Genomic DNA, 18,991 nt, shown 5'->3' on the forward strand with positions numbered 1-18,991 from the left:
ATATATGAAAACAAAGTGTAGACTTTGGAAGAACTACTTGATGGTCATAAGGCTGTTAGGTACATATGGATTTTAAAAGGAAGACGGACAATGATGGTAAGTATCACCATTAAGAAAGCTCGACTTGTCGTTAAGATGTTTTCCGACAAGTTCAAGGAGTTGACTACGATGAGACTTTCTCACTCGTAGCGATGCTAAGAGTCTGTTGGAATTATATTAGCGATTACTGCATTATTTATGAAATCTTGCAGATAGGATGTCAAAACATTGTTTCCTCGACGATTTTCTTGAGGAAAGGTTGTATGTGATACAACCGGAAGGTTTTGTCAATCCTGAAAGATGCTAACAAGTATGCAAAGCTCCAGCAATCCTTCTAAGGACTGGAGTAAGCATCTCGGAGTTGGAATGTATGCTTTGATGAGATGATCAAAGATTTTGGGTGTATACAAAGTTTATGAGAAACTTGTATTTCTAAAAAAGTGAGTCGGAGCACTATAGAATTTCTGATGAATATATGTTGTTGACATATTGTTGATCAGAAATGACATAGAATTTCTGGAAAGCATATAGGGTTATTTGGAAAGTGTTTTTCAATGGAAAACCTGGATTAAGCTACTTGAACATTGAGCATCAAGATCTATAAGGATAAATCAAAACGCTTAATGGTACTTTCAAATGAGTACATACCTTGACATGATCTTGAAGGTGTTCAAGATGGATCAGTCAAAGAAGGAGTTCTTGCCTGAGTTGTAAGGTATGAAGTTAAGACTTAAAGCTCGACCACGGCAGAAGAAAGAGGAAGGACGAAGGTCGTCCCCTATGGTTTTGCCATAGGCTCTATACGGTATGCCATGCTGAGTACTGCACCTGATGTGTGCCTTGCCACATATCTGGCAAGAAGGTACAAAGGTAATCTAGGAGTAGATCACCAGATAGCAGTCTAAATTATCCTTAGAGGAATAAGGATATGTTTCTCGGTTATGGAGGTGATAAAGAGTTCGACGTAAAGAGTTACGTCGATGCAAGCTTAACACCTATCCGGATAGCTCTGAGTAGAGATACCGGATACTATAATGGAGCAACAATTTAGAATAGCTCCAAGTAGAACAGTTATTTGAAATGGCTCCAAATGTAGCATAGTAGTTGCATCTACAAGATGACATAGAAATTTGTGAAGTACATACGGATCTGAATGTTGCAGACCCATTGACTGAAACCTCTCTCACAAGCATAACATGATCAAACCCAGAACTCTTTGGGTGTTAGTCACATGGGGATGTGACCTTGAGTGTTAATCACATATCGATGTGAACTGGATTATTGACTCTAGTGCAAGTGGGAGACTGTTGGAAATATGCCCTAGAGGCAATAATAAATTGGTTATTATTATATTTCCTTGTTCATGATAATCGTTTATTATCCATGCTAGAATTGTATTGATAGGAAACTCAGATACATGTGTGGATACATAGACGACACCATGTCCCTAGTAAGCCTCTAGTTGACTAGCTCGTTGATCAATAGATGGTTACGGTTTCCTGACCATGGACATTGGATGTCGTTGATAACGGGATCACATCATTAGGAGAATGATGTGATGGACAAGACCCAATCCTAAGCCTAGCAAAAGAACATGTAGTTCGTATGCTAAAGCTTTTCTAATGTCAAGTATCATTTCCTTAGACCATGAGATTGTGCAACTCCCGGATACCGTAGGAGTGCTTTGGGTGTGCCAAACGTCACAACGTAACTGGGTGGCTATAAAGGTACATTATAGGTATCTCCGAAAGTGTCTGTTGGGTTGGCACGAATCGAGACTGGGATTTGTCACTCCGTGTAAACGTAGAGGTATCTCTAGGCCCACTCGGTAGGACATCATCATAATGTGCACAATGTGATCAAGGAGTTGATCACGGGATGATGTGTTACGGAATGAGTAAAAGAGACTTGCCGGTAACGAGATTGAACCAGGTATCGGGATACCGACGATCGAATCTCGGGCAAGTATCGTACCGCTAGACAAAGGGAATTGTATACGGGATTGATTAAGTCCTTGACATCGTGGTTCATCCGATGATATCATCGTGGAGCATGTGGGAGCCAACATGGGTATCCAGATCCCGCTGTTGGTTATTGATCGGAGAGTTGTCTCGGTCATGTCTGCATGTTTCCCGAACCCGTAGGGTCTACACACTTAAGGTTCGATGACGCTAGGGTTATAGGGAAAGTATGTACGCGGTTACCGAATGTTGTTCGGAGTCCCGGATGAGATCCCGGACGTCACGAGGAGTTCCGGAATGGTCCGGAGGTAAATATTGATATATAGGAAGTATGGTTTTGGCCACCGGAAGTGTTCCGGGCATCACCGGTAGTGTACCGGGACCACCGGAGGGGTCCGGGGGTCCACCGGGAGGGGCCACCAGCCCCGAAGGCTTGCGTGGGCCATAAGTGGGAAGGGACCAGCCCCTATGTGGGCTGGGGCGCCTCCCACCAAGGCCCAAGGCGTCCTCAAGAGGAGAGGGGGCAAACCCTAGGCGCAGATGGGCCCTAAGGCCCACCCTAGGTGCGCCCCCCTCTCTCTCCCCCTTGGCCGCCTCCCAGATGGGATCTAGGGGCTGCCGCCACCCCTAGGGAGGGAACCCTAGGTGGGGGCGCAGCCCCTCCCCTCCCCCTATATATACTTGAGGTTTGGGGCTGCCCAACACATGTGATTTGCTCTCCCTGTTGGCGCAGCCCTACCCCTCTCCCTTCTCGTCTCTCGTAGTGCTTGGCGAAGCCCTGCTGGAGTCCCGCGCTCCTCCACCACCACCACACCGTCGTGCTGCTGCTGGATGGAGTCTTCCCCAACCTCTCCTTCTCCCCTTGCTGGATCAAGGCGTAGGAGACGTCACCGGGCTGTACGTGTGTTGAACACAGAGGTGCCGTCCGTTCGGCACTAGGATCATCGGTGATTTGGATCACGACGAGTACGACTCCATCAACCCCGTTCACTTGAACGCTTCCGCTTAGCGATCTACAAGGGTATGTAGATGCACTCTCCTTCCCCTCGTTGCTAGATTACTCCATAGATTGATCTTGGTGATGCGTAGAAAATTTTGAATTTCTGCTACGTTCCCCAACAGTTAGTTCATAATCTTTGCTGAGAACTTAATGCTGGCTTTACATATTTACTACAACAAGAGCAAATAGAGTTTGTAAAAGTTTTTCTTTATCACTTTCAGTTTATCAACTGAATTGCTTGAGGACAAGCAAAGGTTTAAGCTCGGGGGAGTTGATACGTCTCCAACGTATCTACTTTTCCAAACACTTTTGCCCTTATTTTGGACTCTAACTTGCATGATTTGAATGGAACTAACCCGGACTGACGTTGTTCTCAGCAGAATTGCCATGGTGTTATTTTTGTGCAGAAATAAAAGTTCTCGAAATGACCTGAAAATCAATGGAGATTATTTTTGGAATATATAAAAAAATACTGGCGAAAGAATCCACGTCAGGGGGCCCACACCCTGTGCACGAGGGTGGGAGCGTGCCTACCCCCCTGGGCGCGCCCCCTGCCTCGTGGGCCCCCTGACGCTCCACTGACCTCAACTCCAACTCCATATATTAACTTTTGGGGAGAAAAAAATCGGAGAGAAGGATTCATCGCGTTTTACGATACAGAGTCGCCGCCAAGCCCTAAACTCTCTCGGGAGGGCTGGTCTGGAGTCCGTTCGGGGCTCCGGAGAGGGGAGTTCGTCGCCATCGTCATCATCAACCTTCCTCCATCACCAATTTCATGATGCTCACCGCCGTGCGTGAGTAATTCCATCATAGGCTTGCTGGACGGTGATGGGTTGGATGAGATTTATCATGTAATCGAGTTAGTTTTGTTAGGGTTTGATCCCTAGTATCCACTATGTTCTGAGATTGATGTTGCTTTGATTTTGCTATGCTTAATGCTTGTCACTAGGGCCCGAGTGCCATGATTTCAGATCTGAACCTATTATGTTTTCATGAATATATGTGAGTTCTTGATCCTATCTTGCAAGTCTATAGTCACCTATTATGTGTTATGATCCGTTAACCCCGAAGTGACAATAATCGGGATACTTACCGGTGATGATCGTAGTTTGAGGAGTTCATGTATTCACTATGTATTAATGCTTTGGTTCGATACTCTATCTAAAGGAGGCCTTAATATCCCTTAGTTTCCAATAGGACCCCGCTGCCACAGGAGGGTAGGACAAAAGATGTCATGCAAGTTCTTTTCCATAAGCACGTATGACTATATTCGGAATACATGCCTACATTATATTGATGAACTGGAGCTAGTTCTGTGTCACCCTATGTTATAACTATTGCATGAGGAATCGCATCCGACATAATCATCCGTCACTGATCCATTGCCTACGAGATTTTCATATATTGTTCTTCGCTTATTTACTTTTCCGTTGCTACTGTTACAATCATATAAAACCAAAAATATTGCTTTTGCTACCGTTACCACTACTATCATATTACTTTGCTACTAAATACCTTGATGCAGATATTAAGTTTCCAGGTGTGGTTGAATTGACAACTCAGCTGCTAATTCTTGAGAATATTCTTTGGCTCCCCTTATGTCGAATCAATAAATTTGGATTGAATACTCTACCCTCGAAAATTGTTGTGATCCCCTATACTTGTGGGTTATCACTCGCTTATGAGATTATTCGTTTCTTGGTTCGTCGCTTCTCAATCTTTTGCTAGCCTTCATTTTGCACTAAGTATGATCACTACTTGTGCATCCAAAACCCTTTAAACCAGTTTTGCCACATGAGTCCACTATATCTACCTACATGTGGTATTCTTTTGCCGTTCTAAGCAAATTTGTATGTGCCATCTCTAATATTCAAAATAAATTTCTCTTTTCTGTGCTCGTACCGCTCGCGAGGCGGTGAGGAGTGGCTAGTATTTTCCATGCTAGATGTGTTATTCTCATGATGAGTGTTTATTCACTTGTCATTGCACGTGAGTAAGGCAAAGGTATTAGGGATGCCTAGTCCCGAAATGAAAAATGAATTTACTTTATGTTGTCAAATAATAAATTCCTTAGAAAGTGTTGGTATGGAAGGCACCTATGGATACGGTTAGCCATGAAAAGTGAAAGTATGGTGGAAAAAGGAATAAACTTTAATTTCTATTTGGGAACCGCCTATGATATATCTATCACGGAAAGTGTTGGGAACTCTAAGTTGTTTTCGTTGGTGGGAAAATTATGCTTCTCAAAATGTTTTTATCTCTGAATTTTCGCTTCGAGCTCTGGCACCTCTACAAATCTCTACTTCCCTCTGCGAAGGGCCTTTCTTTTACTTTATGCAATTTTTCTTTTGAATTTGAGTCTCCATCTTCTCTTATAAAGCACCAACTAGGAGGCACTATGATCGTACTTGAGCATTGGGTATAGTTAATATGCAAGTGTGTTTCATGAATAGATCAATGATTGAGCATGATGGGCTAGGGATAGCTTATTTTAACGTTGATATTTTGAAAAACATAGTTGCTTGTTGGTTTGCTTGAGTATTTGAGTTATCATGTCAAAACTGGACTATTGCTTTGAATGATATAAAAGTCCAAATGTCCATGCTATAAAGAAAAGAATATGAGATGACATGTTAGGCAGCATTCCACATTAAAAAAATTGTTTTTATCATTTACCTACTCGAGGACGAGCATGAATTAAACTTGGGGATGCTGATACGTCTCCAACGTATCTATAATTTTTGATTGTTCCATGCTGTTATATTATCATTCTTGGATGTTTTATAATCATTTTATAGTCATTTTATATTGTTTTTTGGTACTAACCTATTGACATAGTGCCAAATGCCAGTTGCTATTTTTTGCATGTTTTTTACATCGCGGGTAATCAATATCAAATGGACTTCAAATGCAGTGAAACTTTTTGTGGATTTTTTTGGACCAGAAGACATCCAATGGGTCGGAGAAGCGCCTGGGGGTGCTTCGAGGGGAGCACAACCCACCAGGGCGCGCCCGGGGGCCCAGGTGGAGCTCTGAGGGGAGCACAACCCACCAGGGCGCGCCTGGGGGCCCAGGCGCGCCCTGGTAGGTTGTGCCCACCTTGGGTGACTCCCGAATAGCCTCTTTGCTCTGTAAATACCCCAATATTCCAGAAACCTTAGGGGAGGTCGATGAAAATCAATTTCAGCCGCCGCAGAGTCCAAAACCACCAGATCCAATCTAGACACCATCACGGAGGGGTTCACCACTTCCATTGGTGCCTCTCCGATGATGCGTGAGTAGTTCTTTGTAGACCTTCGGGTCCGTAGTTAGTAGCTAGATGGTTTCATCTCTCTTGTTTGATTCTCGATACAATGGTCTCTTGAAGATCCATATGATGTAATTCTTTTGCGGTGTGTTTGTTGGGATCCGGTGAACTTTGATTTTATGATCAGATATATCTCTTTTTATCCATAAAAGTTATTTGAGTTTTTTGATCTCTTATGCAGGTCGCGATTTTATGGGGTCTGCTAGAGATGCTCTTACAGCTGGGAATTGATCTGTCTCGCAGGGCAGTTACAGTAATGAAACAATCTGTCACAGAAGACAGTAATTTTAAACCCAAATGAAGTGACACACGTGTGGCACGAAGTAATATGGTCCAAATGTCTTCATTATCATCCATTTTGCCACATCAAATAGATGACGAAGGCGTGCCTTCGGCTCAATTCAGTGCTTGTAGTTGTCGCTAGGTGGTCCAAGTACCTGGTTGTAATTTTTATTACCTCTTGTATTCTTTAAACTATCATTGATTGCAAATTTGTGTTGATAGCTTACCAAGATGACCACTTGGTGTTCTTTAAATAAGCCCTTATTGTTAGTGAGGATCAAGCAAATAAATAAATAAGCCCTTATTGTTAGTGAGGATCAAGCTAAAACCAAGCAATTTTATCTCAATCTCAGAATTCCGAGCTCGCATGGTCGGATCCACTCACTTCCTTCCGTGGGCTTGCTGTGTGCCAATGAAGCTTCTCCCCATCGTTCTCACAAACCAGCATATGCTGCCAACACCAGCTGATATTTTTTGGTTGTTGGGAGCACAGATTAAGTAATCCTCCCTACACCAACCATCTTCTACTTTATTCCGTCTGCGTGAGCTGTGAGCCACCACCATACGACCCTGTTCGCGACACTGGGACGCCACATGAATTGCACGACAACTCTGCAGAGTTATCACATAAAATAAATTGTGTGACAGCGATCGGACATGTATATGCATCTCGCATATATTACCATACATGAGGACATGAGTTCTATTCATGCACTAGCTGACTGATTAGCATCTTTAACGGAACTAAAAAAAAGTTGAAAACATCAGTACAGCATACATCTACCATGTCTCGAATTTCGAATCCAAATTCGGTCTATGGCTCGAAATGCAACAAGAACAGAAAAATCTGACAGCAAATGGATCATTGTAAATTTAAATTGGTAATATTCACTATCTGGTTTATCCTTTTTTGTCTCACAATCTATGACCAAAACTGGATTGAAAAAAATTGGCATCATTGGTGTGCATTATGCATATATTTTGATTTTTTTTCCTTGATATTTGCAAGACAGAGCTTGTTGACGAGCTAGTGCATTAGTACATTAGAAGGGATGGCTCGCAGTTGCGTGTTATACAACATGTGGAGAGTCCCCTGCCTCAATTTTTGGGTGAGAAATAATGGGGTGGGCACTTTTGAACAAATTGGGAGGTCCTCAGAGGTTCCATTGAATTGTGTTTTGCTTTTAGTTAATTATGAAGTTGTCCACGGCAATTCCCCCCACCCCCCTAAAAAAAGTGGCCCACACACACAAACCAAATCGAGGGACTAAGGTTACTCTCTAGTTACCTATAACCTTTTGAGGGTATTCCTCATATACCAGCACGAGACGCTTTAAAAGGCAAAGTTGCGCTATTCATCGAGGCCCCTCTAAGGTTGACCTTCATATGTGACAACAGAAGCATGAACATATACGTTATACCCTAGGAGCCTTTTGACTTTGTCTAGGCCAAATTAAATACATGCGGGTCTTTCTGTGAAGAAATAACAAGAACAGACATGGTCCTTCGTGATCACATATATAACATCATTTTCTACTCATGCCGCCACATGTTCTCTTGTAGCGACCCGCTGGAGGCTGAGCTATCGACTATTGCAGAGGGATAAACACTCTCCCGATTCCATATCGAAACCGATGATTGCTTGGAGGTTGGGAATATGACAATGAGTGTTGAGGACGTTCGCTTGCCTTATGCGTTCTTGGTATATGAAATCAAGGTACATACGAAGGTTAGTTGTGCTTGTAGTGCTCATATTCGACAATCAAAACTAAGTAAGCCATTTTATGTCAAACTTTGGAAGAATACATATACGGACTGCGGTTTGCAGACCGGATAACGTCAGAGACTTATGCCGCCATGGTTGTAATCTTCATGTGTTGAGTAATAGTACAAATGTCGTTTCTCGTAAAAAATTTAAGACAAATGGGGATGTATTTAGGGCTTTTCATGGAAATGCCCTAGGTGCAAGTGTGTAAACCGTCGGTGGAACTTGCTGAATTTCCACTTGTTTGTTATTATAGTATAAGAAACACGGAGTTTCAGCTTAAAAAAAAGGAAGACGGAATTTACCGGGGAAATCATTAACGGTAACGTGTTACCTACCGGACCAGCTGTCTTGCAGCTCGTCCCGTCTTCCTCCCTCGTCTTGACAGCCGACCCTCCCGCCACCGACACCACTCCTCTCTTCCCCCGGTCGCACGCGCGGTTGCCACTTCGCTTTCATCCCCACTCCCATTTTTATCTCCTCACCAGATCCCCGCCACCAGCTACCGCATTCCCCAAAGATCCAGATCACACCAGACGGGGGCAGCCCAGATTGATCTCCCGAGCTCCCGAGAAGAAGCGAGATCCAGATCGAGCTGAGCTGAGCTGAGCTGCTCGGACCGCCGGAGCTGAGCTGAGCTGAGCTGCTCTGACCGCCGGAGGGGGGAGAGCAAGAAGAGCAAGAAGATGAAGCGGAAGACGCGGAACAAGATCGTGGTGACGGTGCTGCTGCTGGGGGCGGCGGCGGTGCTGATCGGCGGCACGCTGGCGCTGATCCTGACGGCGGGGACGTGGAAGGTGAAGCTCAAGGAGTCGCAGGAGAAGGTGTGCAACAAGGGGTGGGAGTGCTCCGGCACCAAGTACTGCTGCAACCAGACCATCACCGACTTCTTCAAGGTGTACCAGTTCGAGAACCTCTTCGCAAAGCGCAACTTCCCCATGGCCAAGGCCGTCGGCTTCTGGGACTACCAGGCCTTCATCACCGCCGCCTCGCTCTTCGAGAACCAGGGCTTCTGCACCACCGGCGGCATCGACATGCAGATGATGGAGCTCTGCGCCTTCCTCGGCCACGTCGGCGCAAAGACCTCATGTATGTAGTGCTTGTTCTTCTTCTTCTTCCTCCTCCTCTCCGGTGGCGGTGGCTCGATTCAGACGGATTGCTGCTTTTGCTCTGCTTCCTGTTGCTTCCCCTGCTTCGATTAGATCCAGGAGGCCGACTGATTGGGTCTTCTTGCAGGTGGATACGGCGTGGCCACCGGCGGTCCGACGGCGTGGGGGCTGTGCTACAACCACGAGATGAGCCCCGACCAGGGCTACTGCGACGACTCCTACACGCAGTGGCCCTGCGTCAAGGGCGCCGAGTACTACGGCCGCGGCGCCATCCCGGTCTACTGGTAAGCTCAAACCATTCAGTTCATCAATCGCAGCCATTCATGGCAGTTCTTGCGAACCATACCTTAATTGATCCATCTGAGTGGACAGGAACTTCAACTACGGCGCGGCGGGGGACGGGCTGAAGGTGGACCTGCTGCACCACCCGGAGCTGCTGGAGCAGAACGCGACGCTGGCGTTCGCGGCGGCCATGTGGCGGTGGATGACGCCCATCAAGAAGAAGCAGCCGTCGGCGCACGAGGCCTTCACGGGGGTGTGGAAGCCCACCAAGAACGACACGCTCAGCAAGCGCCTCCCGGGCTTCGGCGCCACCATGAACCTCCTCTACGGCGAGTCCATCTGCGGCCGGGGCTTCATCGACGAGATGAACGTCATCATCTCCCACTACCAGTACTACCTCGACCTCATGGGCTTCGGCCGGGAGCGCTCCGGCCTCAACCTCGACTGCGCCGAGCAGGCCCCCTTCAACCCCGCCCCCAAGAAGGACGACGAGCAGCAGCCCACCGGCGGCCAGAAGCCGTCGGGCTAGCACGCACCATGTTTGTATGCATGTTCAGATATTCTTGCCACGCCATTGCCTGCTCCCCGAGCTATGCTGAGCTGCTGATACATACTTCAGTGTGTGAGCTTTGGTGCCATTTTGGGTAGGGCTCTGTATGTGAATTGGGGAAACTGTGGCCTGGGTGTGTACCACGGTGTCCATTTTCAGTTGTTTTGTTTCATTTTTTTGTGTCACACATATGTCTAAAGAGGAGAATTCGAACTGAACATAGGCGACATATCCTACCATGACTCTGCTCAACTTTCTGTATATGTTCCACCTGAGTAAGGTATTGCTTGATTTATCCATGTATAAATGCCAGTCTGACCTGACCAAGGTGTTGCTTGATTGAGCCATTTGTGAGGGGCCATCTTTTAGCAAACGTGATCCAAGGAAGGAAAGGGCCAATCTATGAACAGCCGTTGTTTTGAACCTAGGAAAACGCTGTGTTTTGCGGCAGAATCATTGTGTTTTACATGCCTGAAAAAGCTAGAGAAGCTTGACGAAATTTTGCTATAAATGATACTGGTGTGGTGTTGTTCATGTACAGATATCGAAGTTCTAGGGTTTAGAATCATACTCCCTTCATTTCTAAATACAAGACCTTTTAGAGATTTTACTATGGACTACAAACGGATGTATATAGACGTATTTTAGAGTATAGATTCACTCATTTTGCTCTGAATGCAGTCTGTATTGGAATCTATAAGAAGGCTCAGATTTAGGAATGGGGGAGTACTAGTGTTGTTCATGCATAGATGTGGAAATTTCGTTTCCTTGTGGAAAGGCATGGATCATGCAGGCAAATACTATATGGCATGCTAGATGAGCATGACGAGCTCGGAGAATAACGCACCGCCACTGCTACAACTGTCATGTCTCGATAGATAATAGATGAGTCGACTCCGACATACAGCACAACACAATAGTCCCCTACCGACATTTCTGTATCTTACAAAGGAGAAAATAAAACGCATCTAATCTTGCATGACAAGGTCTCCTACATAAGCATAGCGGAACATACATGCTCCGAAAGGGTTCGACAGGGCTTCTCCGATACTACAACATTCAGTCAACTTGCTGTCCCAAATCGTCGAATTTTGGGTCGACCTCGAAGGTTCGTGCCTTGGTACACATATAAGGCCAATACGGACTCGCATTACAGAAAAAACCGGCTCCCGCATACAATGGAGAAGGAATATAGAGAGTCGAGGAAATCATCGATGCGGAGCACTGGGTACGTCAGACTGCAGCTTTTCAGGCAGTGGTGGTAGCATCTCCATTCTGAGCATCCTCTACCTTGGTTTCCGGCCCATCAGACACGTGATTGTTAGCATTTGCCTCTCCTGGTTCTGCTTTCCTCTTCCGGACCAGCTCCACATCTGCTGATCCAACTGGCTTTTCGTCGGCATGAGATGCTGGTTCGCTTGCCTTAGCCTCACTTGCAAGAGGAGCAGCCCAGGATATGGGGTTAACTGGGAGAAAAACACAAACATGAGATGGTCTGCACTTAACCAAATTGGTTTTGAAAAGCACCTGATAAAATGCACCAAGCAACCGTTACCAATTTCACGAATCAATGAAGGAGCATACATGTGCCAAGCAGTATGGTTCAACTAGTGTCTTGACCATGTGTACTAGCCAATACTTCTCAAGCAGATTAAAGGAAAATAGTTTTGAGTTCTCACATTATAGTTGGAATACTTGGATGGATAATCATAATTCATGACTACCATTTACGACAAAGATATAATCTAGCAAAGCAGTAAGAAAAACTTTATATAGTACTCCCTCCGTTTCCAAATATAAGTCTTTTTAGAGATTCCAATACAAACAACATACGGATATATATAGACATATTTTAGAGTGTAGATTCACTCATTTTGCTCCGCATGTAGTCTCTTATTGAAATATCTAAAAAGACTTATATTTAGGAACGGAGGGAGTATATTATGCTTTAACAAATCATGATGAGTTCATTTACACAGCGTACACACCTTCCACTGGTTGAACAGGCTTAGTTGTTGCTTCATCACTTGGACTTGCGTTCTTAGGGCGCTTTTTGACATAGTTCTGCCGCAGAGGTCTAGGAATCTGGAAGGAAAACTGAGCTAATGTTACACCCTGTGCACCATACTCTGGATTTTCTTGGAGGTACCTGCAAAGTATGGCATAGAAAGTTTAGACCATAGACAGATGAGTCGCACGTAGCAATTTTAGAGACAACAAAAGAGGCAGTATTGACCATGCACACATGTTGTTAGCTACAGACCCTTATCCACCGTTGGATCAGATAGGAGGTTTTTCATCCAATTCCCTTCTGTAGCACTACCCTAAAGCTGCAAGAGCCTCATAGGCAAGCAGCCAAGCACACACACGCTCATCGGCCCATGCACCTGAGTTGAATTTGTAAGCTTTTGCACGATGTTGCATACTTGCATGACACAAAACTAATTTGACACCATGCAATCATTGGCGACTTTCAGTCTGTCCCCGTGCACAAATTTGAACCTTTGAGTTTCTAGGGATCCATTAGTCCAATATTATACGCTATAAGAGGGATCCCATTAGTATCAGCACAAATAAGAGGGAACCCATTATCGTACGCCGTATAAAAGAGAGGCGCCTTAAAGTGCATCATAGGGGGTATGGTAGCGGTCTTAATTATTTGCCTAAAGTTTCCGGTTAAGTGTTCATAGGGACCCACGCATAAGACAGACTACAAAGCAGAATGATGTGCATAGCTTCCCACATATGTGCAAAATCTGTTTCTAGTTCACTATGGAATACCATTTTATGAAAAATGGTTCAGGAGTTTGCAATCCCAGTTCTCGTGTACCACTCATATGCATATATAGATATTATACTTCTTTATCAATTTAGATGTACTCCGTTAGTAGTAACTAGGTACTTATTAATTGCAATGTCCAGTTATAAAATATGGAGAAGAAAGCAGCATAAGATTTGCAATACAAGTGCTACTTCATGTTTTGACTTCAGACACAAATTTAAGGAAATAAATTACAGCTCAACAGATGAAGATTGATGTTGAAAGGGACATTTTGAGTAAATTTGCATCACGTACCGATCAACTTCAACCAGTGATCTCAGCTTCCTTGAAGTAGGAGAAGTGTAGTACCTGAAACCAAGATAAAGGGCATTACGGTAATTACAGCAGCTGTAGCAAGGGTACATGTTACATTACAATAATGAAATGAGGTTTTTTAGGACAGATATTGTCTATTACTCCCTCTGACGTTTTAAGTCTTTAGTGACCTAAAATGTCTTACATTTGTTTACAGAGGGAGTATATCATTACAAGAATGTTAAAAATGCAAGCCCAGAAATTTCCACATTAATCAAGAGGACAAGAGAAGATCTACCCTACCTATTTTGGTGGGTCCAAAATTATGACCATGTAGATTTATTAGTTTATTTGTGCAACCCTTATCATTTGCTAAATTCAGCAGAAGGTAGATGATTTAATTTACCACCAAAATATACCATTTGAATGAAAATGGAATGCTGTTCTGGAACAACATGAAATGTCCGTTAACTAAAGCCTCTCATCTTTGCAGCCTATATTACTTGTGTGATGAGAACTAAGTGGATCTTTCCACCTATTCTACGTTTTCCACCGCCTTCTGTCGCCTTAATTTCCATATGCGCCATACATGAATCCAATCAGCAGTTGTTTTTAGTGATGCTGCCGGATCAACTAAAGTTATTGGTCTCCTCTCCAATAATCGATAGCAATGTCAACGCGAAAAAATCTCCTCGAGAAAGATGTTTACACAGCAAAATGTCATCATGGAGTGTCAAACTGATAGGCTGTCAGCATAAACTAATCCTTTTATGAACTTGCTTCAGAATAGAATCAGGAGTTCAGGACAGCACTGAAACCTAGACTGACCATGCCAATGCACTATTAGCCAAGTGGCCAACTTACAAGGGGCTGGCAAAACTTCAAGGGATGGCAAAAACTGAAAAAATGGGCGGTATGATTCACTGATGCAGAAAATCAGTACTCCGCGGCTCAACACATAGAAGACTAATTATTCCCAGCCTCAAGAAGGCGACTACAGAAACATGTCGATAATAAATGGGCTCTCATGCTTACGGCCATATTTCCTTGGTTCATCCGAAGTAACAAGAAGCAGCAGAATTGGCTCTTTCATACAAGTTATGCACCGCCAAAGATGCTAAGGGTAACTAAGCAACTAGTGTGATATAAACTAGCACAAACTAAGCATCCATACAACAATCTAACATTTTGATGCGGAAAGGTCCCCTTCACTTCCCTGGAGTTCAGGGGGGGTCAACTCGGAGATCACCGTTAGGAAAAAGTAACATGATATGCTTGGTAGTTTCTATATTCCCGACTTGAACTCTGCGTAACTGAGACATAAATGGTTTATGTGTGCAACTTAGAAAAGGTGTGGTGTAGAAACAAATACAAATGTGCGGGTTAATTGGCTGATTTTCTGTTATTTCCATGCGCATTAAAAACTGATTTTAACATATAGAGATAAAGTGGCAGGCAATTAAAAAAAATCAATGTACTTGCAGAAATAGCCTGACAAGTAAATAAAGGCAGTGACAGAAAAGCATCACTCACACATCAGCAAATTTGGTGCCTCCTTCACCTCTTATTCTAATCTGCCTTTCCCATCCAGCAGGAGGCTGTGCAATATTGGGTTTGTCGATAGCCCAGAGTCTGCTTCCATCCTGAGAAATATCTTCTTGATCATCGCATGTTACATCAGGTTTCCATTCACGGGCTCGTTCGCAGTCAAAAGGTTCCTGTATAATATGCTCGCGTATTTCTTCATACTTCTCTTTCGTTGGAATAAGTCTCCATTTGAAGCACCTAGCACATTGGATAGTGAATGCCCCAATACATGGCGATCCACGGTATGACACGTTGGAAGCAGCTGATTGCTGCAATGGGGAACTGTCTTCTCCAAATTCATCTTGCACTTTATCTACTGTTTCAAACTTCAAACCAGGCGTTTTATCTGATGCAGTTTCAGACGGAAGCTCGTCATTCTCAAATTGGTGGCCGTCTGTACCAGACAAACTAGTACGGCTCTTCTTCAATGGTTGGGGAGATTTAGAACTGTCCATAGGTTCTGCAAGAGATTGCCTGCACAACTTCCAAATTATTAGGGCCTAAGTACCTGCAGTTGGTATCCATAATCATAAGAACTCCGTGATGTAACAAATATGATGTGGATGCAAATTTAATAGAAAGCAGATGCCCAGCCCACTGATAGATATCAACAAGAAGATAACTCGAATTAACTGCACAAAAAAGCTAAACAAAATGAAGTTGTTCTGTCTTCCAACAATAATTTTGAACGTTGTCCAACTATGTGTGATAATACCAGTATTAGCCACGAGGCTCCCAAGTACATAATGATCACGTAAGTGTAACTTGGATGAAATATTACAATCATTGTGCAATACATGCTCAGCCTTTGGACAAGTGTAAACAATAGAGTGAACAGAGAATGTTGCACATGAGATCGGATAATTTTTACTTCTGTAATACAATAGAAACGTAAAAACCAGATAGAGATGGACTTGTTCCGAACCCACACAAATTTAGAACGGATAACCAAGTGAAACATGATCGTTTACTAATCAATAAAAACTTCTTCAGGTGCATTTGCTAACCCAAGTTTGGTCTAATTTATACTGTATACTGTAGTACGTATAACACCCAAGAAAACCATCATGTTCCAAAAATACTTATCATTTTTCAAAGGAAAACAATACTCCCTCCATCCCATAATATAAGATGTTATTACAATTGATATATGAGTATATTGGTTGTAATAACATCTTATATTATGGGACGGAGGGAGTACATATGATTTTTCAAGTTTTCAATCCCAATATTTAAAATGATATTAGCAAACTGGCAGTCAAAGTTTTTTTTTTTACTGAAGGTATGTCCAAAACGCCCCTTATTTGTGAACTGGGGGTAGTAGTTCAACAATAATGCAGTAACTTTAAGCCTCAGCTTAGCACACAAATTCACAATCTTCTTGGTTTCCCTTTACAACAGATGAACAGGCTGTCAGTTGCAGATATTTTTCTTCACACTTCCAAATCATCCTTCAACAAGTCCTATTTTACTATAACATGTTAACATCTATAACTTCACACTGGGTGTAACAGAAAAGAAATTTCAGTTGTCAGAGACACCTACATGAAAGTAACTTGAATTGCAGTGCAGGTCACTGCAGAGCAACACAAGCATCACTCCAACTAACAAACCAGATTGTTTTAGTAGATTGGTCCATGTATACATGCATATGCTCCCACACGCCAGTCCTCAGGACCAAGCATCTGTAATGACACTTTCCATGGTGGGGGCGTTTGTTTGGCTAGAAACAAGTACAACAGGGTCAGGTGAGGCTAAAGGAGGAGCATACAGAGTGGGAGTTTGGAAGTCAGGACGGTAGTAGCAACTATAAAATATATGGTTTGGAGAGTCGATTCTGCAGATGCAACCATGGATGGGAATGTAATTGATAAAATGCTAATCTGGAATCCAGAGGAATGTGGATGAGAAGTGCGCATGAGGAAAGGGCCAACAGTGATGCCAGTGCTAGAGTTTTAGATTTACAATATCGCTTAGTAGCTGCTTCTATAACTAGTGGATTCATAAATATATCCATCGTTTTGCCAAGTCATATCTGTGTTACTAAGATGGCTAGTAAATGGTGTGTGCATAGCACGTAGGGGCAAAGTGCTTAAGAATTTACAACACTCGAAACAATTATATATATAATTTTTCTGGAACTTTTTTAATTGACCATACTAATTTTGCTTCCTTTCGTAAGAATTGGATGAGTGTAGAATGTCATAGTACGTTAGGCGTGATTCAAAATGTAGCATGAATACCCAGCCAAGTGTAACGCAGAACTGCTGCTATATGCACGAAGACAGCAGATTGTGCTCCGGTGCATCGTAGCTGACTGTCATTAACCACTTTTATTTATTTTAGCTATTCACTAGTACTCTGTATGGGCCAACAGGGCAGGAAGCACGGTAGCGCAGTTCAATTGTGGTGTAGGCTTGTGAGTCGTTTCGACTGCCTTTTCCGCATGTGGGACCAGTGCTCTGTGCGAACGCAAGCCGTCAGATGAAATACAAACACAGCCCACATTGCAGGGATTCGCTCATGTCTCACCGTCCGATTCATTCAATCAATGGCCAAAACTGCTCCTACTTTAGCAGGAACACCTTAGATGCAGGCTAAATCCAGATTCAACAACTGGTGTACTATATATAGATTAAACAATCTGGGCGGCTTAAGCGAACTGACTAGGTTAGAACACAAAGCACTCGCCGCAATTACACTTTCCACTACTACGTATGTACCAATAGCTAGAGCCCGATCTGGCGATGCAGTACCTTCGCCCGCTGCTGCATCCTGTCCAGCCGACCACCGCCCGGATCAATGACAACAAGGCGGCAGATCTGGAAAGGAGGGAAGCGGGGGCGACGATTCCAGCGACTGGAAGGCTTTGTTTTGGCGGCAACGGTGCCCGCCGACGGACTCGCCAGAGGCGGCTTCAATTCACTATATTGTGGGGTTTTGAGCTTCACTGTCTTAATAGGTTCAACAAAAGCATGCACATCGCGCACGCATGAATACCCCCGACACGCTGAATGTTTGTCGGTATCCACAGCAGTCAAGGAAATTTGTACACAATAAGCAGATCTCCGCACCAGAGAGGGGCGGATCTAGATGGTGCGTTGGGTGTGCGCCCGGAAGCTGCCAAGGCCGGTGGGATTTAACTAATCGCTGGATGAAAACAACCTCGTACCTCGAAACCTAATGCCTGGCGATGCCGCGAAAGGGAACGCCGAATGGCTCGCGATCTCCCGACGGGGAAGGACGGGAAAGGGACGCGCGCGTGAGAGCCGGGGGTGCTGAGAGAGGGGGGCGGGGTCGGGGCAGTTGACGGCGACGCTAGGGTGCGGGCACGGCGGCAGCTCTGGGGCGCGGTGTAGGCTACGGGGGAGCTTTAGACCGTGCCGCCGTGCTGCTAGGTCATGGACTCGGGATGGGAGAGAGAGCAAAGGTGCGGGGAAGGGGAGTACCTCTGAGGAGAGATCGAGGCCGGTACGGGCGGCTGGCGGTAGGGGTTGGAGAGCTCCGGTGGTGGTCGCCGCCGGCGGCGGCGGATGGGTTGGGGGATTAGAGGGCTGACTAGCCTTCTCCGTCCGCCTGCGTGACGCACTCACGCCCGATCGGCCTGAAAATAAAGCACGCGACCTGGTCCAAATGAGAAAAAATCCAGCCCAGGTGAAGAGGGAGAAAAAAAAACTCGAGGCTCGTGAGGCCAACTCCACCGCGCGACCCTATCCTGTTCGCCCCCGTCCATTTGGGGTAAAACGGACGAATAGCACACCCCAGCGCACGGCCTCAAACGGACAAATGTCCGGATTCCGTCCGTTTTCGACCCGTCCTGGCCCAAACTTGCGCTCGGTTTGGGGTGAAACGGACGCGCGCGGACGGCTTGGACGCACGCCCTTGTCCCCCCTGCCCCGCCTGTCGGGGACACTAGCAGTCCCTTCGCTCCCAAACGCTTCCACCCTCTCTCTCTCGCCCCGCCCCACCGCCGGCACCGCCGCTATTCTCCGGCCGCCTCCTCACCGCGCAGCCTCCGGCCGTCCCTACCAAA

General features: G+C 44.9%; 2 protein-coding genes across 3 annotated transcripts; one reads left to right on the forward strand and one right to left on the reverse strand.

Moving 5' to 3' along the window:
- Nucleotides 1-8,721: 8,721 nt before the first annotated feature.
- LOC125509824 (chitinase-like protein 1) lies at nt 8,722-10,634 on the forward strand. Its single transcript, XM_048674847.1, has 3 exons — nt 8,722-9,443; nt 9,591-9,747; nt 9,836-10,634. Exons 1-3 carry the CDS (start codon nt 9,041-9,043, stop codon nt 10,272-10,274), a joined length of 999 nt encoding a protein of 332 aa, XP_048530804.1. The 5' UTR covers nt 8,722-9,040; the 3' UTR covers nt 10,275-10,634.
- A 514-nt stretch (nt 10,635-11,148) lies between these two features.
- LOC125509825 (methyl-CpG-binding domain-containing protein 2-like) lies at nt 11,149-18,599 on the reverse strand. Of its 2 annotated transcripts, none has more exons than XM_048674848.1 (5): nt 18,408-18,599; nt 14,905-15,432; nt 13,372-13,425; nt 12,284-12,444; nt 11,149-11,761 (listed from the first exon to the last, which is right to left on the reverse strand). In XM_048674848.1, the coding sequence occupies exons 2-5, from the start codon at nt 15,411-15,413 to the stop codon at nt 11,544-11,546; spliced, it is 942 nt and encodes a 313-aa protein (XP_048530805.1). In that variant the 5' UTR covers nt 15,414-15,432; nt 18,408-18,599; the 3' UTR covers nt 11,149-11,543. The 2 variants fall into 2 exon arrangements, with proteins under 2 accessions (XP_048530805.1, XP_048530806.1); XM_048674849.1 differs by having other exon boundaries at nt 14,905-15,466; nt 18,408-18,583.
- Nucleotides 18,600-18,991: the final 392 nt, after the last annotated feature.

Source organism: Triticum urartu, chromosome 5 (genome assembly GCF_003073215.2).
Source record: "Triticum urartu cultivar G1812 chromosome 5, Tu2.1, whole genome shotgun sequence".
Taxonomy (NCBI): domain Eukaryota; kingdom Viridiplantae; phylum Streptophyta; class Magnoliopsida; order Poales; family Poaceae; genus Triticum; species Triticum urartu.

Bases quoted from the DNA above. Each gene is read 5' to 3' on its own strand.
- LOC125509824 (XM_048674847.1), top strand. From the start codon at position 9,041: ATGAAGCGGAAGACGCGGAACAAGATCGTGGTGACGGTGCTGCTGCTG. The intron at 9,444-9,590 runs GTATGTAGTGCT...GTCTTCTTGCAG, and splicing joins CGTCGGCGCAAAGACCTCAT to GTGGATACGGCGTGGCCACC. The intron at 9,748-9,835 runs GTAAGCTCAAAC...CTGAGTGGACAG, and splicing joins GGCGCCATCCCGGTCTACTG to GAACTTCAACTACGGCGCGG.
- LOC125509825 (XM_048674848.1), bottom strand. From the start codon at position 15,413: ATGGACAGTTCTAAATCTCCCCAACCATTGAAGAAGAGCCGTACTAGT. The intron at 13,426-14,904 runs GTGAGTGATGCT...TCTTGGTTTCAG, and splicing joins GGCACCAAATTTGCTGATGT to GTACTACACTTCTCCTACTT. The intron at 12,445-13,371 runs GTACGTGATGCA...CATACTTTGCAG, and splicing joins TCACTGGTTGAAGTTGATCG to GTACCTCCAAGAAAATCCAG.